The sequence below is a fragment of the Balearica regulorum genome, chromosome 2 (assembly GCF_011004875.1).
Source record: "Balearica regulorum gibbericeps isolate bBalReg1 chromosome 2, bBalReg1.pri, whole genome shotgun sequence".
Classification (NCBI taxonomy): Eukaryota; Metazoa; Chordata; class Aves; order Gruiformes; family Gruidae; genus Balearica; species Balearica regulorum.
The window spans coordinates 1874462-1896781 of NC_046185.1; the positions used below are offsets into that span (position 1 = coordinate 1874462).

General features: G+C 46.2%; 1 protein-coding gene across 1 annotated transcript; it reads left to right on the forward strand.

Annotated features, from left to right (window-relative positions):
• Positions 1 to 20609: 20609 nt before the first annotated feature.
• Positions 20610 to 22061, forward strand: LYPD2 (LY6/PLAUR domain containing 2). Its single transcript, XM_075747174.1, is given in 2 exon segments — positions 20610 to 20832; positions 21724 to 22061. Coding segments are annotated over 2 exon segments (561 nt in total).
• Positions 22062 to 22320: the final 259 nt, after the last annotated feature.

Here is a 22320-nt window from a genome sequence, read left to right on the forward strand (position 1 = left end):
CATCCTCAACGGTGAGGTGCTGCGGTTCTCAGCTGTTTGGGATGAAGGTGGCTCTGAATTCTTCCTTGGTGCTGGAGGTGTTATTTCGCTCCTGGAAAGCTGCTGTCTGAGGCTATCAAACTGGAATGGGGATAGACATACCCAGTCTGGTATTTTGGGAGTGTCCGTGGTGCCCAGGGAAGCGAAGCCCTGGGTCAGTCCTGCCATCTACTGGCTTTTGCCAGAGCTGGTAGAGATGCTTTGAAGCCCAGATCTCACAAGTCAAGTAGGAAATGTTAACACATGAAATCAGGAGTAGGGAGCCGAGGGTGAGCTACCTTTATCCAGATAATTACATGCAAAGCAGAGAATGAGAAACATCAGAGACAGATTGAATGTTTTAATTTGTCCAGCTTGGCTCTGACAGTGTAAATTGAGAAATGACTGGCTTAACGCGCTTCCCAGGTCCAGCGTTTTCCGAGGGAACACCTTCCAGCCCAAACCCTACCGTTTCATCAAAACTGAAACACTTCATGAAAATATAATAAGGCCAATAAAGTGTTGCAGAAAAATATATTGACACATTTTATTTCAGCTTTGTTGGATGATCTCATTTCACTGAGATGGTTGCACTGAAATGTTGATTTTACTAATATATATATGTGAGATTTGTAATTGTGTATTACCTTTATTGTAACAGAATAAGCAGAATAAAGAAATATTGATTCCTTTAAGTATATTGACATAAGTATAAGTGTAGTGTATGTTACATATTGTTTCTTATACTCTAATAAAAATATATGGAATTAATAAAAAAGGTACACTTGGAACAAAATTTTTGGATGGTTCTGCAGATAATACAGATATTACCTCTTGCTTTGTGTGAAAAGAAAGTGCTTGGGTTGGATTCACAGCCCAGGGCTGGGGGTTGCAGGCAGGTCAAAAGGAGGACGGACATGAGGCTGAGCCTATAGACTATAGGGAGGGATAAATCTATACATGCCATCTCAAGGCCATTGGAGTCTCTTCCTGGTGATGGATAAAGAACAGGGATTGTCTTTGCCTTCAATAGTCCTGCTCATAAATACCGTTGACTTGCCTGTGACCCTACTGGGAATGGAGATGGGATTCGTCCTTTGAGCCTCAGCTCTTTCTTGCTGGAGAGGGCGGCTATTTTGGGCACATAATGGCCCCTGTGTGGGTGTCTGTGGGCAGCTGCTCCTCTTCTCCAGCTCCCCGGGGCTGAGTGCTGCAGGGGCTGCAGGACGGATGCACACACGGACACACAGACATGGGGCTGGTTGCTCTGGAGACTCCCCCCTGCTCTCCTGAACCAGGGAGCATTCAGGCTGCTTTGCAAAGATGTGTCATTCTAATTTTTGTTTAATGCTTTATTATTTTTGGGAGCCCAGTTGGATTCCGTGGGAGAAGAAGATTATGTTCCCTGGGGAACGTAAGACAAATGCAGAATAACAGCCATGGGCTGTCAGGAGTTTCTTAGGAACAGCCACAGGCTGTTTGAAACAAAGACATAGAAATATCTTTCTTTTTCTCTGGATAATCCCAGCCTGGACTATCTCCTTCCTGGGAAAGGGTCTTCACTGCCCTTCCTCCTGCAATCTGTATTTTGCAGCCTTGCCTATAAGTGTTTTTGGGAAGGGAGGGCACCAGTGGTGACAGGGAGTATTTTGGGGACTGGAGGGCATTGCACAGCACATGGTGACAGAAGGAAAAACTTATCCTAAGAGGCTGCACCTCCTGCCTGGCATTCCCCCACGTCCTCACTCCTGCTGCTCCGTGGGGACCTGCCTGTCTCTAGACAGGCCCAGGGTGGTCTCTCCCACATCTCAGGTGCTCAGAAAGTCAGGGAGATGGTCCTGTTTCTCCAAATCTAAGAGAGGACACCATTAATGGTTTGACCCAGAGGTAATAGAGCTGCTTCCTTCATTAAGGCAATTAAGGTCCATATTTCCAGGTGAGCCTTGTTAAGAGATGTAGTGATACCAAATGCCCAAAAGTATTTCTGGAAACTAAACAACATGGGCTGTTGCCAGTGTTTCTGTTTCGGTTGACTCTGTGGATGTTTCTCACTGGCATCCCAAGCATGTGTTGGTCATCTCAGGGTGTGAGACACCATGTGCTAGTGAACAGGCCTGAAGCAGGAGAATTCCTGCCTCCCCACCCCTGCCCTTTTCTGTCCTTCTGGACGTGCTTCCACTCTAGCCATGGCAATCACAGGTTTTGGAGGAAGAAATCATTCTGGGGCCGCAGGGGATTGTCCAGAAAATGGGTTCATTTGCTAGTTTTGACATGGTGGAGTCAAGAAAAATGTGTAGGTAGATAGTTTGCAAGTGAAAATTTGAGTGGTGCTAGAGGAAGAAAAAAAAAAGTTACTGAATCAAGAGCCCCACCTTCCTGCCAGTGTTAACCCTCTTCACTTTCTTTTCCTCCTGAGTCCTTTCTTCCCCAGTTCATGGGTTTTGAGGTCCACATGAGAGGCCATGAAGAGCAAGGGGGAAGCCAGCACCCCCAGGCTGCAATGCTGACCTGAGCAGCAGCTGAGATGGAAGGAGGCTGGGAAGATGAGAGATGCTTTATGTGGCTGTGGGAACATGCTTCAATTTTCCTGCTTATCATGTCCCTCCCTCCTAAAAAAAAAAAAAAAAAAAACCCAAAAAAAACCAAACCAAAAAAAGATTTAAAATGATGAACAATGTACCTTGGTCTCCTTGGGTTTGGTGATCTGGCCCTTCCTGTGCTACAGGGACACTTGGGAGTCTGAGCTGCCATTAAATTGATAACTCTTGTCCTTTATGTAGAAAGAGTTAAGCTAGCACATCTAAAATGTAACAACACATCCAGCATCAAACCCATGGGGGAAGAGGTGTGAGTAGCATGCCTTGCTCTCCTTCTCTGTGACAATTAACACAAAACAGCGACTGGGTGTATTGTATTTCACACAGATTCTTGTCATGCCCGCAACACCGAGAGCAATGTCACGTTGCTGTCCCTGAGTGCCAGGTGCTCCTGGCTCCGATTCTGCCTTCTCATTGCTAAAATTGCAGGGATGCGGTCACCCCATTCTCGCACAAGACTCTGAGTTTCGCACAAGGACCCCCTCCTGAGCTCAGACCAGTTAAACCTGCTGGTTCCAGGAACGGCACCCATTTAGTGTCACGGTCCAGACTATTAGAGGAAAGATGACAAAACCCCAAATACTCAATAGATGTGGGATGGTGGCACCTTGTATGTGACCACTTTTCAGTGCTCAGGTTCTTTATAAGGGTAAGGTGTAGCTACTCATCGATTGCATGGTGGAGTTCAACTCATAGATTGTTCAAGGCAGCTTGGACAGACTCATTTTTTTCCCCTTTTTTATTTTCAAATGGAAGTATCTCATCCTAAAGCTGGTTGGAACCAAATGATTACAAAACCTGAATTTTGGAAAGAGTGAAAATTAAAAACTACCAAAATAATCCTAAAAATTCCACCCTTTCTTCCTTGGGAAATGGGCCGGGACCAGGCATTTGCATTTTCCTCTCTTGTCGGAAGGTGGCAGTGACGGGCCCTAGATCTGCTAGTGCAGTCTCGGTAGGATGTCCTGGGATGGGTGTGTTGATGTATAAGGACCACAAACCCCTTCTAGTAAGGGACATGATGCAGAAAAAAGTTCTTCTGGACCCTGGAGAAGAGGAAGAAGTGTGTTAGCTCAGCATGCTTTTCACTACATCCCAAGCATGGAGACACTACAGACTTTCTGGTCTCCTGCTCCAGTTTTTGAACACTCACAGGGCAAAATATTTTTCATTATATCTGTCTAGAATTTCCTTTCCCACAACTTGTGGTCAATGAGCATCCTGAAGGAGAGTCCACCTCAGCGGTTTTTTTGACCCTTTTTAATGTCAGAAGCTGTTAGACCTCCTGAGACCTCCCGAGACCTCCCTTCTCAACCTGTTTTCCAGGCTGAACAAACCCAGCTCTCTCTTAACTCCTCATATTGCCTGTGGTCAAGTCCCTGGCCAAACTTCATGAAAGCTTGAGATCACAGAGACATGGTGGTATAGCTCACATAATTGAGTGCTACCATGGCTGGATACACGTGTTCAGGAAGTGCAGCCCAGGAAGGTGAGAAGGGCAGTTGCTTTTTACGTGAAAGAGCAGCTGAAGTACATTGATCTCTGCCTAGGGATGGATGACTGTCCCTGGAAGTGTTCAAAAAGCACATAGACATGGCACTTCGGGACATGGTCTAGTAGACATGGTGGTGTTGGGTTGACGGTTGGACTTGATGATCCTAGAGGTCTTTTCCAACATTAAAGATTCTATGATTCTGTGATGAGTCAACTGAGAGGTAATGGGTCAGGATGACCAGGCAGATCAGCATAGGTGACGTTGTAGTGGATGTCCTGATATAGACCACATTATCAGGAAGAAGTAGATGAGACCTTCTTCAGACAACTGGAACAAGCCTCCCATTTGCAAAGTCTCATCCTCATGGCGGGCATTCACCACCCCGGTATCTGCTGGAGGAACAACACAGCAGGGCACTGGCAGTCTACGAGGTTTCTGGAGGGCACTCTTGACAACTTCCTGGCACAGGTGACTGAGGAGTCAACAAGGAGAGGTGCTCTGGTGGACCTCATAGTTGCAAATAAGGAAAAATTTGTTGGGGATTTGAAGGCTGGGGGCAGCCTTGGCTGCAGTGACCATGAGGTAGTGGAGTTCAAGATCCTGAGAGAGGGAAAAAAGACAAAAAGCAGAATTCAAAAAGAAGGAGTCGTCATGGATTCACAAAGGGAAAATTATGCCTCACTGGCCTGATAGCCTTCAACGATGAGGTGACTGGCTTGGTGGATGATGCGAGAGAAGCAGATGTTGTTTATCTCTACCTTATTAAGGCTTTCAGCACTGTCTCCCACAATATCCTCATAGACAAACTGACAAAGTATGCATTAGGTAAGTGGACAGTGAGGTTGTGGAGTTTCCTTCTTTGATGAAATCCAAACCCAACTGAAAACAACCCTGAGCAACCTGCTGTAGTAACTCTACTTTGAGCAGAAGGGTTGGACTAGACAATCTCCAGAGGTCTGTGCCAGGCTCAACCATTTTGTGATTTGTGTGAATTCTGCTGCTGGTGCAGCTGGGGATGTTTGGTCTCCTCTGCTTTGTGACAAGTGTCCATGAAATGGTCTTGTCTCCCAGGGACCTTCCTTTTCACATTTGCCAGGACCATCAGACAGGCTGAACTGCTCACCGGCTGGGAAATATCACTGCAGGGCTGCTTCCCTCACCTTTACCAGGGAGAAATGCTCTGGGAGCTAGAAGCTTTGGAGTCAGAAGCATCTTCCTGAAATCTTCAAGCATCTAGAAGCCAAACCTGGGATGTTTCTTGCAGCTGGTGGGAATCAGGCTGAGTCTATCACCTGGGCAGTGGAGATATCTTCAAGACACTTAGGTTTTCTACTGGTTTGGGCAGACTGAACCTGAGAACACACTTCTACCAGTCCTCAGCCAAAGACACGTGGATATTTCCAGCTTCAATGCCAAGCACTGCAGTATTAGAGGGAGATGAAAAGCGCCTGGAGGCAAAGCTGCTTCATTTCAGTCAGGTCATTTACTGTTTTACATGTGTTGTCCTTGTTCTTCCCTTCTGGGTCAATGAGAAGTGACTCAGATAGGAAAGTATCTCTTGTTCATTGGATTAAGTCTTGAAGGAACGTAGGAGATAATTAAAGCAGGTGACAGCTAAGCTGAGCAAGTGATTTACGTTCCTGCATCATTAACAATGCCTTGGAAAGCTGGATGGAACACATAATCACAAAAGAAGTGATTACTGCCTCAGTCAGTCAGGGTTGATGGGAAGGGAAAAGATACCAGCTTGGAAGCAAAAAGAAAAAAAGGAAACGAAAAGTTTGATAGGAAAGGAAGACAAATTCCCACTAGTTATAAATATATGATCAATCCTTTCTATGCACATTATAAACAGAGAAGGAGAACACATGTTAGTAGTTATTACCTCCTGTAAGATTCCCTCATGGGATCACTGTATTCATATGCTGGCTACTGGCCAGGCAAGGGATAAACATTAAGGTCCTGCCCAGAAAGAGTTAAGTGCTACAGAGACGGTAGTCTAAAGAACAACCTAGAGATAAGAGGTACCTTTGCTGAATTCAAAGGTGGGGGGAAAAACCCCAAAACAACAGGTTGGAAAAAAAAAAAAAAGAAAAAAAAAAGGCAGGTGAAACATTACATACAGGGAACAGGGCTCCTTATAGAAATAAATCATCTTGTTCTCTACCTTCCTGTCTGAGTGAATACACAAAGCATCACTAATTCTCAGGCACAGCACACAACACACGGCTGGGGCAGAGAGGATAGCTATAGTGAGGTCCAGTGGGGATTTGGGAGGAGCAGCAGAGTTAATAAAACCCTTCATACTTGTGGTCTGGTCTGACCCATGTGTCCCAAGTCCTGTACTAACCAGCATCCCTCACGTCCCAGTCCAGTACCAAGGTAGAAAACAGTGTGGGGAGAGCTGCCAAGCTTTCTGTACCCATCTGCAGCTCCAATCTACAGCAGTGACCTGCTACCAGGTGTGAAAGTCACAACTCTCTGCTCAGCAGGGTGCTTTGATCTTTTCAGATGGAGTGGACACATGCCCTTTCCCCAAGGGCATCTTCCAACAACTTGCTTCTGGGAATGACCCAACCTTTATGCGCTCAATAGGCTTGAGAGAGGGCTGAAGTGTCTTGCAAAGCCGTAATGGTTTTAAAGCCAGGCAGAGACGTGTTGGATCTTGGCCATACATAGTAGGGAATTGTAGTGAAATCAATTAGTAGGAACAAGGCTGCTGTGACTAATGAGCTAATGAGTGATACCTGAGTGGAAATGGCTCTAAGAGAGCTGCAGGGTTGGATTCATGATGCATTATTCATAGGGATAGGCCAGATTCAGGCTTGGCATTCTTTATTTTTAACTTTGCTTTTCCAGGTTTCTCTCTAACTTTTAAAGATGTTACTAACCAATGGAGGAAGTGAGGGAGGGCAAAGATATCTGTTTAATTCCTCTGTTTTCAGTGTGAAGTGGCTCTCATCTCTGGAGAATTGTGGTTTCTATGAGATGTAGATGGGGGACGTGATGCGTCAGAGGTGAAGTTCATGGTAATTTAATCCCTGGCACTCTGCACACCAGCATGTTTACCAATTAGACTAACCCATCCTTGCTGCTGGCTTCCTTAGGTGGAAGGTACCTTCCTTTCATCATTGACACTATTTTGAAGCTACTAGGAGAAAAGTGAATTGCATGAATTGCTCTTTAGTCTTTCTAATACATAGCTTATATTGTAGTTATGATCAACCCTACAACATGCACCAACTTAATATCTAGAATGGGGAAACTGAGGCTAATTTTACAAGGTCAGCTAGCAAATCATTGACAAAGCGTAGAATAAACCTCTAAGTTTGTGGCTTTCGGGCCAGCACTCCTGTTCTTTCTAGTAGCTCATGTACCTCCTATCAGGGTTGCACAAAGAGCACTGATGAAAAAGTAGCATTAACTAGTGGTTAAACCATGTGGAATACAATGCTGGCTCTATTTCTGAAGTTGCTACTACCTTGCTCCATGAGCCTAATTAACCTCTCTGCATCTCAGCTTACTTACACCTGATTTTGAGATAATAATATTTACAGGAGTGATTTTGGGTTTAACCTACTTCTAGGTATGCAGCAAAAGATTAGCACTAGTGTATGACACTGTCATGTCAGCATCCTTCCATGTCTACCTTTGAATTCAATCATAGCTTTTGCTTCTACATCTGCCTGTTCTGGAAAGCTGTGGGATTCCTAGGAGATATATAAAGAGCTGATTAGAATCAAGAAAATGGAGAGTTTAAAATGATCAAGTCAAGAAGGCTCTCAATCGAAACCAGTGCCTGCACTTCTCTAAGCACTCATGCAGCCCACAGTCCCTGAAACTCTGCCCTGGAGGTGGATGGGCATAGCATAGCACTTCCCAGCGGGACCTCCTGAGACTGGTAATTAAGCAGTGAAAGCAAGTCTCTTGGGAGGTTGCAGGATTTGGAGACTATTTCCAGCATGGATGCAACTGGTCCTCCAGGCACCAGTACAGGTTAGGGGTTGACCTGCTGAGAAGCAGTGCTGTGGAGAAGGACTTGGGAATCCTGGTGGACAACAACCTCTCCATGACCAGCAATGCGCCCTCGTGACCAAGAAGGCCAATGGTGTCCTGGGGTGTATTAATAAGAGCATGGCTAGCAGGTTGAGGGAGGTTCTCCTTCCCCTCCACTCTGCCCTGGTGAGGCCACATCTGGAATATTGTGTCCAGTTCTGGGCTCCCCAGTTCAAGAAAGACAAAGAACCACTGGAGACACTCCAGTGGAGGGCTACAAAGATGATGGGGGCCCTGGAGCATCTCTCGTGTGAGGAAAGGCTGAGAGAGCTGGGGCTGTTTAGTTTGGAGAATAGAAGACTGAGAGGGGACACTTATAAATATCTACAGGGCGGGCGCGAAGAGGATGGGGTCTGACTCTTCTCAGTGGTGCCCAGTGACAGGACAAGGGGCAACAGACACAAATTGGAACACAGGAAGTTCCATCTGAACATGAGGACAAACTTCTTCACTGTGAGGGTGACCGAGCACTGGGACAGGCTGCCCAGAGAGGTTGTGGAGTCTCCTTCTCTGGAGAGATTCAAAACCCGCCTGGACACCATCCTGTGCAACCTGCTCTAGGTGATCCTGCTCTAGCAGGGGGGATTGGATTGGATGATCTTCCAGAGGTCCCTTCCAACCCCTTCCAATCTGTGAATATGTGAACTGTTGCAGAACTGCTACATCAGATGAAGATGCCTCCACCCACAGACTGTCTCAGCTGGCCAGGTAGGATGGGAAAGGGGTTTGGCACAGGTTTCTCAGGCTGGAAGTAAACATTTGACTCTGAACTTCTCCTTTTACTTATGATTAGAAACTCCTCTGAAATGCTAGGAGTTCTCAAGCTAGCTTGCCTTTGAACACATACACTATGTGGTTTTTTTTTCCTTCCAAATCCATCTTGTGGATTGTTGAGACAGATTTGTCTGCTTATGTCTTTTTTTTTTGTTGTTTTTTTTTTTTTTTCTGTAGTTGATGGAAAACCCCCAACACAATAAGCTATGATTACCCGCAAAAGAATAAAAGGAGTTAAAAAAACCCCACTGTTTGGATGTTCCTATTGATACTTGTTATTTCTTTGGTGACTTGCCAACACTGCAAGGTAATTGCATAGGGTGTGCATAAAAGAGGAATCATTTCAGGTGATGCTTAAAGACTGAGATAAAATCAACTGAAACTATAAACAAGTAAGGTATGTTGTCACCCCACTCCCCAAACAACCCTCTAAACTGAAGGAATGCACAGGATTTAAGCAGGGTGTTGGCATATATTCTTCCATCCAAAAACTTACAATGTAATGGAGATCACATTTCAGATGTGCATATGAAACCAGTCATCTAGCACACATTGTTTGAAGCCACCTAATACCAGAAACCAAAAACCACACCCCTTTCCATGTTCACTTGTGGTTTGTTTTTTTTTTCCTAAGAACAAAGCAAACACAATCCGCATATTTGCCCTTTCTTAATAGGATTAGAAAATTCTCTGCTGAACATGAGGACTGCCAAATCAAGAATATAACAAATTGCCTTTCCCTAGATAATTTTGGGCTGGAAATAACTGCTAAGCTTTCATAATCAACATAACGACTGTATTATGGAGGCCATGTAAAAACAATGGGTCTGAATTTCTGAGGGTGTAGATCACCCAGAAGTGGTGTTTGTAAGTGAGGCAGGGCTTGCTAGAATGATGAGACCACCACTAGAGCTTTTGGTTTGGAAAGATGAGGACTGGGATGTTTATCTGGGAATAATAGAAGACCGTTTACTTTTAACATTTCAAATTCCTCCAGTGGTGTGATAGATAAAAATGGTGATGGGAATATCTCCAAGAATATCTTTGTTTCAACTTTCTGTCCTTTCTTTCCTTATTAAAAGTTTGTATTGGGGGTCACCTGGGATATCCACAGAAAGTTTCTTTACCAGTTTTCGCAATTCTACAATCAATCAAACTTGCCCATCACACATTGTAGGAGGATTTACTAGCCTGGAGCTGGCCTGAGGCACAGGAAAAGCAGGCAGATGCCTGGGGCAGCAGGGTTTGGGGTTGGGAAAGCCAAGGTGTTTGGCAAGCAAAGAAGTCATGGGCTTGCCACCACACTTGGCTCAGAGCAGAGGGGGCTTCTCCATGCACCATCCTCCCTGAATGGCTCGGGATAGTGAGCCTGAGGAACTCCCTTGGCCCAGACTTCCATGACCTGATCCTGTTGTCTTCCCAGTGCTTCCACCACCTCTCTCCTTAGATGACAGGCAGAGGACAGAGGGAGACAGCGTGGTCCCACCTACACCCCCCCTCAAACCCTGCCTACACCTTGGGGAGAAGTATCACAGTACCAAAACCCCAACCGTGCTGTTTCAGTGAGTAAGGGATTGCAAGTTAGCTTTCCACTTCTCCTCCTGGTGATAACTCTGGTCCCTGCTGAGGATAAAAACACAGAGGAGAAAAGTACACGAGGTTCAATGCCTTGCTGTTTGCAGCTGCAGACACTTTTTTCCCTGGATTCGTGGAAATCACTCAGGTCTCTCTAACCACTACACAAAAAAAAACCCAAACCCAAAAAACCCCCAAAACAAAAAACCCCCCAAAAACCCAGAAGAAATATCAACAAGCTGCAAGGCAAGGCATAGACACTGGATTATTTAATACCCCCGGCATTACACATCATGCATAGACACAAAGCACTCGGCTTAAACTCTCTCAGCTATTGTCCACCACGCAAACCCTTATTTTCTTCTCCAAGGAACATGAAAAGAGATGACAGCACAGCAGGAGGTGGGGCTTGCTTTGTAGCTCATTCAATAGTTTTATAGCTCAGACTCGTTTTTCCAGTAGAATTGGATCTTGGGTTAGAATCAGTACATGGGAAACCACCAGGAGGTGCCTCATTAAAGCCAGTGGTGAAGAGTGGTGGCAGCCCAGGGTGACTAGGGTCCATGCAAGATGAAGGTGTTTCTTCCTCTTCTGTTGGGTGCTGTTGCTTGTATGGAATTTGGTAAGTTCCTGCTCTGATTTATCCAAACTCCTGCAGGAGATGCAGCATGATGGGATGGGCTGCGTCCTGTTCCCTCTGAAGTCCATGTTTCCCACTTTGAGCAGTTTTCAGCAAAATATCTGTCTTTGGAATATTTCCAGCCTGTCAGATGTTCAGGACCATCATGGTCTCATAGGAATTGTTAGGTTAGGCTCTTTAGGAAGTGTTACAAGATTAAGTGTGATTATATCGTGTCATTTCTTTAATGCAAATTCCAGCTCTCACTTTTTATGTGGTCTTGCTCTATCTCACTCTCATCTTTTTGTTAAAACTTTCTTTTCCCATTAAGATACTTAACCCTGAAGCCAGCTAGCCAGTTTAATGCAGCATGTGTAGTGGCTCTCTCTAATTATGTGTTGCATGTGTAGTTTATTAGACTTCAGCCATTAAAAGTGGGAAAGACAGGCTGGGACACAAAGCTGGTGGCCCAGGTACTGCAGGGCTGATTTTTCCAGCTCTATTTAGTAACACGCTGTGATTTGCATGAAGTCAAATGCAATTTTGGCAGACCACCTCACTGGAGGGGGTAGGCTTGAAGCACACAGTCAAAGTTGGCAGCCAACAGCAGCCTGATATTGGGGGTGACCCATCTGAGATGTGGAAGTAGAAAACAAGCCCCATGAGTCCAGTCTGTACAGCAATGTCATGCAAACCTTACCCCTCTGTTTCCATCAGTGGGATTCAGTTTTCATTCCCTAGGAAGTAAGGAATCCCCTCATCATGGGCAGTCCTGCATGAGTGGTGATGCCATAACCTCTAATGGTGGAAGGTGACTGCATAGTGGAAAGGACACCCTGGCATAGGCTCCCCATCCCTTGTGCTGTCACCAGAATAAGTTGCTCAGAAACTTATTATATACTGACGATCCCAAGCTCAGAGTCCGTGTTAGCCTGGGTGGCCAAGGTAAGTCTAATGTAGGGTAAGCGCAGGAGCTGTGATTTTTAATTGGGATATTTGGATGCTCTGCACTACTCCTCCAGATCCAGGCAGTGTAGGGTCTGATTTTGTCTGTGCCTGACAGGGATGTGGAGCTATGTTAGGATTTTTTTCCTTTGTATTTATTTCCTTCTTATGTAAGTATGTTTTCCTTTCTCCATCTTTGGGTCTGCACAGCGGATTCAGCAAGAAAGGGGCAAGTGGATGGAGAAAGAAGGGGGTTTTGGAGGATTTCTGGGGAGAAAACAGCTGCTGTTCGGAGAGGCAGACCCAGAGCTGGAACAGTAGCCCTTTGTTGTTTGTAACGGACTGATTGTCCTGTTATCTCTAGGACATGTGTCCTGGCTCTGGTCACTAGTAGTTCAAAGCCTTGGGGTGCTTATGCTGTGTCAAGATCAATGGGAGCTTCATGTGCTTACCACAGCTGCTACAGTACATATCAATCATCACTGGTCTCCAGAGCAGGAGATATTTCCTTTCATCATTATACCCTGTTCATTCTGGGGATTTGTGTCTGCTTGTCAATGGATAGACGGCAGTTCAGAAAGGAACATCATTAATTAACAGAGGACGGCTTGGAGAGAAGGGGACTCTATGGTCAGATCTCCTTAAGGGACGGGCAGGAATCTGAAAGGCAGAATGGAGCAGGAAAGCAATGGGGTGGGGTACAAATTCAGGCTAGGATCCACTCACCAGTCAAATTTTGCCATCCTGCTTAATAAGACTTTGTTAAGAATTGGGCAGCTGGGAGCAGAAGACTCTGCTGTAACTCAGTGGTGCCACTTTTCTCCCTTCTGGTCCTTCCCCACTTCCCTGTCCCATTCAGATGGGTATAGTCAGGATGGATGCTTTGATTTGGTGAGCAAACATTGGCAAATTTTGGAAACTTCAGAGTGGATTTGGGAAGAAGAATTTTCTACACAGTTTCTCCTCTGCAAAGCTGGAATAAAACCATGATGTGTCCGCAGTTCCTCCAGGTTTCTTCTGGGAATCTCTGTAATTTTGGCATTTCCTAGAAAGACAGTCAAGTTTGAAGGATGGAAGATCTGCCAATATCCAAGCGAAGCTAGTAAAATCTCTTCTAAGGATTTCCAAGCTTTTCTGCTTTTTTATCTCTTCTTTTGCTTTCAGCTCTCCAAAAAGAATGTCCTATAACTACACTGAAATATTTTAGCATTTTATATTTATCTCTTATTTTAAAGAAGACTTCTAATATGTATCTATTCCTTTTTGTAGTTTGATTTCATGTTTAAGCCACTGCATGGTTCTTTCTCTCTGTGTAAGTTCATAAGCTCTTAAACCCAAAAGAGATCCCTACAGTTCTGTTAAAGAATCATAGAATCATAGAATGGTTTGGGTTTGAAGGGACCTTAAAGATCATCAAGTTCCAACCCCTCTGACATTGCCAGGGACATCTCCCACTAGACCAGGTTGCCCAAAGCCCCATCCAACCTGGCTTTGAACATTATCGGGTATGACGCATCCACAGCTTCTCTGGGCAACTTGGTCCAGTGTCTCACCACCCTCACAGCAAAGAATTTCTTCCTGATATGTAATCTAAACCTACCCTTCTTCAGTTTAAACCCATTACCCCTCGTCCTATGACTACACTCCCTGATAAACAGTCTCCAGCTTTCTTGTAGCCCCTTTAGGTACTGGAAGGGGCTCTAAGGTCTCCCTGGAGCCTTCTCTTCTCCAGGCTGAACAACCCCAACTCTCTCAGCCTGTCTTCATAGCAGAGGTGCTCCAGCCCTTGGATCATCTTTGTGTCCTGCTCTGCACTCACTCCAATAGCTCCATGTCCTTCTTGTACTGGGAACACCAGAGCTGGATGCGGTACTCCACAAATCTTCACAAATATTTACCCTTCACAAATAGGCCACACAGATATTCCAAAATTTGCTTAAAACAGGGCTTTTAGACTGCAGGTCTGTAAGTCTACAAGTCATTGTGTTTCTTCCCTGTTCTGTGAGATGCCAGCTGACTATTATTGCTGAAGAGCTCCCTCATTTGCAAAATTAAAGTTGTTTCATTCCAGCTTTTGGTTTTTTTATTGTGTTAAACACTTCTTTTCCATCTCAAAAAAAAAAAAAAAAAAACAACCCCAAAACAAACCAAACCAAACATCATGCCTGGAAGTGTTCAAGTAACATCCCTGGAAGTGTTCAAGGCCAGGTTGGATGGGGATTTGAGCAACCTGATCTAGTGGAGGGTGTGCCTGCCCGTGGCAATGAGGTTGGAACTAGATGATCTTTAAGATCCCTTCCAACCCAAACAATTCTATGATTCTAAAATTCCATAGCTATAGCTGCTGTGTTTGAACCTGTGAGTCTGAGTAAGGTTGATGAAAATACAGAGTTTGTATATGTTGGGGACAATGCTCTCTTAATTTGATGTCCCTTTGTGCTTATCTTTTGTTTGTTGGTTTTTGTTCGGTTTTTGGTTTTTGTTTGTTGTGGCTTTGACTTGTCCAGTGATGAGTATCATGAAATCTGAGACTAATGACGAATTTTCCTCCATAAAGATGTATTTGACAGCTGTCAGACATAGAATTGATGCAAACAAAACATTCTCTTACAATGAGCAAAACAGAATACTAATGTGAGCTTTGAATAAAAGCAAGATAATTGCTGGGTCTGTTTATAAAAGGGATTTTTCTGGCTTACCAGTTAGGGTGAAGTTGCATTATCTATTTTCATAAAGTGGCTTGCTTGCCTAAGCCTTCTGTTATGACACCCCATTTTAGGCATGCTGAGATAAGCCGAATTGTTTTTCTTCTTTGATGAAGTTTAAAGGGATTTCGCCGGGACTGTCACACAGATGGGGCTGCTGGTCTGTGATGGTACCAAAATGCACTGCTGACTGTAAAGCACACGCATTCAGGTGTCTGGCTGTAGTGTGGAAAAAAGTGCCTAGATCAAGCACTGGGATCCTTAGAAAGACCTGCGGAGAGCAAAGTGCCCTGGAAAGCTTGTCCAAAAATGGCTTCCTTGCAAATACCAGACACTATTTTGTCTTGGTATCTTCAGCTTGGAGTGGTCTAGAAATACTGCATCACAACAATCTGGGCTCTTCAGTGTCTCTCTCTAAGACCTAAAAAAGAATTGAGGCACTGAAGGTCTTGGGTTGTGGTTATTCTGCATGTCTAGGAGCTACTTGGCAGCTGCAGGCTTGCAGGGGCCTTTGCATCTAAACAGGGAGGTGCTGAAGAGTGTCTAGGAACTGATGGGTGATGAGGCAGGGTGATCTACCTTGGACTGGATTTGGGGACTTGAGTACCAAAGTCTGTTTCTACAGTCTCTGTCTAGAGCGGTACATGTCCTCATGCAGACTATTTTTGTGGCCACAGTCACGTTTTTACAATAACTTTTTTACACATTCTTCTCACGAAACCAGAATCTCAGCACAGGGGAAGGGTTATGCTTAATTTGTTCTCATGACTTGGTAAATTTGATTGGAGGCGGTTCCTTTTCTCTGGGACACTCTCCTACCCAAGAACTTCTGGTCTTTGGAAAGAGCTGACAGCACGAGATTAAATTCTCCCTGTTCCAACTCACATTCAAAATCTGACTCCTGTGTGTATCAGATCCTTCACCAAGTGGAAGTCATGCTTGACCACCTTGATGAACTTTTATGATGAAATGACTGGCCTGGTAGATGAGGGGAGAGCAGTGGATATTGTCTACCTAGATTTCAGGAAGGCCTTTGACTCTGTCTCCCATAAGATCCTCATAGACAAGCTGGTGATGTATGGACTGGATGAGCAGGCAGTGAGGTGGGTTGAAAACTGGCTGGATGGCCGGGCCCAGAGAGTGGTGATCGGTGGCACAAAGTCTACTTGAAGGCCAATAACTTGAGGTGTACCCCAGAGGTCAATACTGGGTCTAGTCCTGTTTAACATCATCATTAATGATCTGGATGATGGAGCAGAGTGTACCCTCAGCAAGTTCGTGGATGACAAAACTGGGCTGATATGCCAGAAGGTCATGCTTCCATCCAGAGAGACCTTGCCAGGCTGGAGAAATGGACTGACAGGAACCTCATGCAGTTCAACATGGGGAAATGCAAAGAAATGGGGATTGGACCAGATGACAGCCAAAAGTCCCTTCCAGCCTCTGCCATTCTGTGAGTCTGTGATCTCTTTCTGATGCTCTGCTAATGCAAAGGCAAGGAGAAAAGCAGATGTAGATTACGAACAGAGTTTGGGTAAACCAGCTACAAGTGTGTTTACTGTCCTGTGGGAATAACACAGATTAAAGGAACTTGGGGATGCGGTTGGCTGGCAAGAAGAACAGTTAAAATACTTGGCACAAACATGTGAAGCAAGGCCTATTTACTAATTTTGATAATGATTAAAATAAAAACATCTTGCAAATTGCACAATTAAAGTGTTGGACTTCTCCTGGGTCCCTGCAAGTCTTAGCTGTCTCCTGGCACCCAGGGCAAGATCTTCAAAGAATTCAAGCACCGAGATGTCGCGTTTTGCAAATACTGTCTGCTGGCATCCAGCCACTGCACAGAATAGTCAGCCCTGTCTTAGGCAACCCAATTACCCCCAAAGTGATAAGGGAGAAGCAGATGGGTCAAGCGGCTTCTCCTCAATATTTTAATGAATTCACTCCTGATCATTTTTTTTTTTTTATCACCCTCATAATTTTTGTTGGAGTTGGGATTGATGGGCTGAGAACCGCTGTATGAGGTTCAACAAGGCTAAGTGCTGGGCCTTCCACTTGGGTCACAACAACTCCAGGCAATGCTGCAGGCTTGGGGAAGAGTGGTTGCAAAGCTGGGAGTGTTGGTCAACAGCGGGCTGAATATGAGCCAGCAGCGTGCCCAGGCAGCCAAGAAAGCCAACAGCATCCTGGGTTGTATCAGAAATAGTGTGGCCAGCAGGAATAGGGAAGTGATCGTCCTCCTGTACTTGGCTCTGGTGAGGCCACACCTCAGCTCCAACAGTTCTATGTCTGTCTTGTCCTGGGGACCCCAGAGCTGGATGCAGTACTGCAGGTGGGGTCTCACCACAGCAGAGAAGAAGGGGACAATCAACCCTCCCTCAACCTGCTGGTCACGCATCTTTTGATGCAGCCCAGGACATGGTTGGCTTTCTGGGCTGCAAGTGCACATTGCTGGCTCATGTTGAGCTTCTCATGAATCAATACCCCCATGTCCTTCTCCTCAGGGCTGCTTTCAATTTGCCCAGCCTGTAGTTCTGCTTGGGAGTGCCCTGACCCACGTGCAGGACCTTGCACTTGGCCTTGTTGAACTTGATGCGGTTTGCACGGGCCCACCTCTCCAGCCTGTCAAGGTCCCTCTGGATGGCATCCCTTCCCTCCAGTGTGTCGACCACACCACACAGCTTGGTGTCATCAGCAAACTTGCTGAGGGTGCACTCGATCCCACTGTCCATGTCACTGACAAAGGTGTCAGACAGTGCCAGTCCCAATACTGAGCCCTGAGAAACACCAGTCATCACTGGTCTCCACATGGACATCGAGCTATTGACCATGACACTTTGAGTGTGACCATCCAGTCAATTCCTTATCCACCGAGTGGTCCATATGTCAAATCCATGTCTCTCCAATTTAGAGACAAGGATGTCATGTGGGACAGTGTCAAATGCTTCACACAAGTCCAGGCAGATGATGCAAGTTGCACTCTCATTATCCACCAACGCTGTAACCCCATTGTAGAAGGCCACCAAATTTGTCAGGCACAATTTGCCCTTAGCAAAGCTGTGTATGTTGGCTGTCACCAATCACCTCCTTATTTTCCATGTCCATGAGCAGAGTTTCCATCAAACTGGCAGGATGGATTTAGGTTCCCCTCCCTCAGAAACTTTAGTTTAAAGCCCTCTTCACAAGCTTGGCAACCCTGTGACTGAAGATGCTCTTTCTCTTCTCTGAGAGATGGACACCATCAGCCCCCAGTAGACCAGGTTTCTCAAAGTGAGTCCCATGGTCTATGTAGCTGAACCCCTGGCTGTGGCACCAGTCCTGTAACCATATGTTGACTTGCCAGATTGATCTGGCCCTTTCAAACCCCCTCCCTTTGATTGGAAGTATTGATGAAAAAACTACCTGTGCTCCAGAGTCCCTTACTGCCGCTCCCAGGGCTCTGTCATCCTTCTTGATGCTCCTCAGACTGCTCCTGTCTGTATCACTGGTGCCCATGTGAAACAACAGCAGTAGATAATAGTGGACTGAGAGACTTGGTAGTTTCTCAGTGACATCCTTGATCCAACCCCTGGTAAGCAGCACACCTCTCTAGAGAGTGCGTCAGGTCAGCAGATGGTCCCTCTGTACCTCTCAGAAGAGAGTCACCTGCTGCTATCACCCGTTGCCTTTTCTTAGTTGCGCTGGTTGTTATACAGGGAGCAGATTGGGCTGCCTTACTCAGCTCCAGTGTCTCTCCTGATGTGGTGGGTCTTTCCTCTTCAGTCTGCAGAATGGTGAAGCAGTTCTGCAAGGGTATCATCTCAGGCTTTGGGCAAAGTCTCTTCCTCCTTCTGGTCCTTGCTGTTGGAAGCTTCCATTCTTCTGCATTATTGCCCACCCTCCCTTCTCTGTGTGCCGGTGGGGGAGTTTTTGGGTGTTTGGCCATGGGCTGTGGCTTCACTTCAGACTGCACTTGGAACCAGCCATCTAATTCCTTCTCAGCCTCCCTGATGTTACACAGCCTTCTCACCACCTCCTGCAGCTCAGGAGCTGGGTGGAGGCTTCGGCCACCACTGGGGTAGATGGTGCAGAACCCTCAGCCGGAGCTGCTGCCTTTGCTTTCAGAGGAATTCCCACCATTCTGCCTTGAGGGTCAGGTAGGATGGGTGCCCTTGACCTGTCACAGTGTGTTGGTTTTGCGTGGCAAGGTTTTGGTAGCGGGGGGGCTACAGGGGTGGCTTCTGTGAGAAGCTGCTAGAAGCTTCCCCTGTGTCTGATAGAGCCAATGCCAGCCGGCTCCAAGACGGACCCGCCGCTGGCCAAGGCCAAGCCAATCAGCGCCTCTGTGATAACATATTTAACAAAGACAAAAACAGTTAGAAAGAGCTTTTGCAGCCAGAGAGAGGAGTGAGAAGATGTAAGAACATCTGCAGACACCAAGGTCAGTGCAGAAGGAGGGGGAGGAGGTGCTCCAGGCACCGGAGCAAGATCCCCCTGCAGCCCGTGGTGAGGACCATGGTGAAGCAGGCTGTCCCCCTGCAGCCCATGGAGGGAGGATGAGGGGGTGTAGGGTGGAGGCACCTGAAGGAGGCTGTGACCCCGTGGGAAGCCCAGGCTGGAGCAAGCTCCTGGCAGGACCTGTGGATCCGTGGAGAGAGGAGCCCACGCCAGAGCAGGTTTGCTGGCAGGACTTGTGATCCCGTGGGGGACCCACGCTGAAGCAGTTTGCTCCTGAAGGTCTGCACCCTGTGGGAAAGACTCACGTTGGAGAAGGTCATGAAGGACTGTCTCCCGTGAGAGGGACCCCACGCTGGAGCGGGGGAACAATGAGAGGAGTCCTCCCCCTGAGGATGAAGAAGCGGCAGAAACACCACGTGATGAACTGACCGTAACCCCCACTCCCCGTCCCCCTGTGCTGCTGAGGGGGGTGGAGGTTGAAGCCAGGAGTGAAGTTGAGCCCGGGAAGATGGGAGGGGTGAGGGGAGGTGTTTTTAAGATTTGGTTTTATTTCTCATTCCTCTACTCTGTTTTGCTTAGTAATAAATTAGATGAATTCCCTCTCTAAGTTCGGTCTGTTTTGCTTGTGATGATAATTAGTGAGTGATCTCTCCCTGTCCTTATCTCGACCCACAAGCTTTTTGTTGCACTTTTTCTCCCCTGTCTAGTGAATGAGGGCAGTGATAGAGCGGCTCTGGTGGGCACCTGGCCCCCAGCCAGGGTCAACCCACCACACACAGAACAAGGCTATGTGTACTTCAAGTGTCCCACTTGTCAAGTGGAATGTCCCTCCCTGCATGCCCTGGCTGACGTGCCATGCCCTCTTTGCTCACTTTGGTCACAGCGTTCCTGGTCGCTCGCGCTCCCTTTAGCTGCTTTTTATAGGTGTAGAAGTGGTCGCTGGTGCTCTGGCATTGCCCAAGCTGCCTCAGTGTCTCCTGTGAGACCTTGTCCTCTTGAAGGTCTTTTCCAACCTCAACAATTCTCTGATTTGATGATTCTATGATTTACTGCATGTTCTACAGTGCAGATTCAAAAATTAAGTATAATTACCCTTACACTCTCTTGTGGACTACTTAAGGCCTATCTGCAAAAAAAAGCCAACCTGCTGAACTCCCAATAACAAAGCAAGAGCAGAAGGACTATGTTTGTGCCCCAAACATTCAGCAGCCTGGTGTTGATAGGACTTTCCTGTATTGGGGGTCTTCTACGTGTGGCTCTGTCTTGTTTGATTTGCCACAGGGGGTCTGAACCCACATCTGAAGCTGTGCTTTGACCACCAGACTACTGGGTTTCTCATTCCCATTAGTAGAAATACCTTTTACTATTCCATTCCTGTTCTCAGTATGAGTATTTTGGAGAGACACCTTCCCCAGAGATACCTGGAGGGACACAGACAGAATCTAGTGGTCCACACAAAGCCCAACCTCATGTTTTTCCTCCTTGCAGCCCAAACCTTGCAATGTTACACTTGTCATGAACCTACTGCTGTTGATAAGTGCCTGATGATCCAGAACTGTACAAAGAACGAAACGATGTGCAAGACTACTATGTATTCCCTGGAGGAAGGTAAGGGCAATTACTTCGTTATCCATTTTTTTAACACGAGTCAGTGTTTCTACAGTGAAGAATGCTGGTGTGGGGAGCAGTACCTTTTCTCACTTAAATATATACACCTGGAAGAAAGCTCCTCCAGGACAGAGAACAGTGTCCTGTTGTTGTGGAAAGCAGTCCTCATGTGAGTGAATACTTGGTGAATGTAAGCTCATACTTAATGCTCACTGTTGAGCATGGTTAGAAAAAAAAAAGTTGATTTGAGCTTGAGGCATGGAGCTAAAGAGTTCTGGCTCTCCAGACTGCTTGCGTGACTTGCATGATGGGTGTGTGTTAAACAGTGCTCTCCTGACCCAAGAACTGTTTATGAAAGCTGGGTGGAGTAGAAAGGCCAGCACGGATGAGCCAAGCTCAGTAAGGTGGGAGCACCGACTTCTGGTCATCTGGAGGCAAAATAGAAATGCCCTTGAGTTCTCTGGAGCTCTCAGGAAGGCATTGACAGTCTGACTGGTGACCCTACAGGTCATAAGCTGTCCAGATAAAGAAATGTGCTGCAAAGATGAAGGCTCTCTGTTTTGCATGGTCCGGCTGATAAGGCTCTGGTCACAGATGGGAGAGGCAAGAGATAGTGAGTAGAGTCAAAGCAGAGGCAGAAAAAGTGCCTAATTGACCTTCTGCAGGGTAAAGCTGATCCAGACAGGACACAGAGGATATAAGGTGCTGTTCAGCTTGCAGCCACTCAGCAGGAACTTTTTCCTATGTTTCTGGTAGGAATTACTCCAACAATGTTTGAACTGGAGCTAAGACTTTGGTGGTGAAGGTAGCTAATGTTTCACCAGGGGCGGGGGTGAGTCCTCCTCCATTCCTCCCGTTCCTGATTGTTCCTTCTTTCTTGCTCTGTTGTAGTTTATCCCTTCATGGGAGTCTCGACCGTCACCAAGATGTGCTCTTCCATCTGCATCCCATCTGATGTGGATGGGATTGGCATGACGCGCCCCGTCTCCTGCTGTTACTCTGACTTGTGCAACACTGATGGCGCAGTTAGTTTGAGGATCAGCTTTTTGCCAGTTGGGGTGCTAGTGAGTTCCCTTTGTGCCCTCTTCTGAACTAAACTGGGAGGAATTGATGAGAAGTCTTTCATGCTGAAGAACCCAATGAAGAAGAGAATAAACCCCTGCCAGCCCGCCTTTCTGTTTGGATGCCTCATAGACAACCCTCAACAGCTCCTAGAAATTGTTTTTTAGTACGTGCCCTTTTCCCACGACCAAGAATGAAGCAAAACTCAGGAAGTCCTGATACAAATTTTTGAATTGACTCTTCAACAATTCCCACAAAACTAACTATGGGGTTTCTTTGCTATTCTGGTCTGGTTGGTTTTTAACTAAAAAATATCTGCTGTATGAAGTATATTTAAAGCAAAAAACCTTGCGCTAAGAGCTTTCCATACCTCCTTAGACCATTCTCCCCCAGGTGTTAGCCTGCAGAAAAGCTGAACTGACCAGT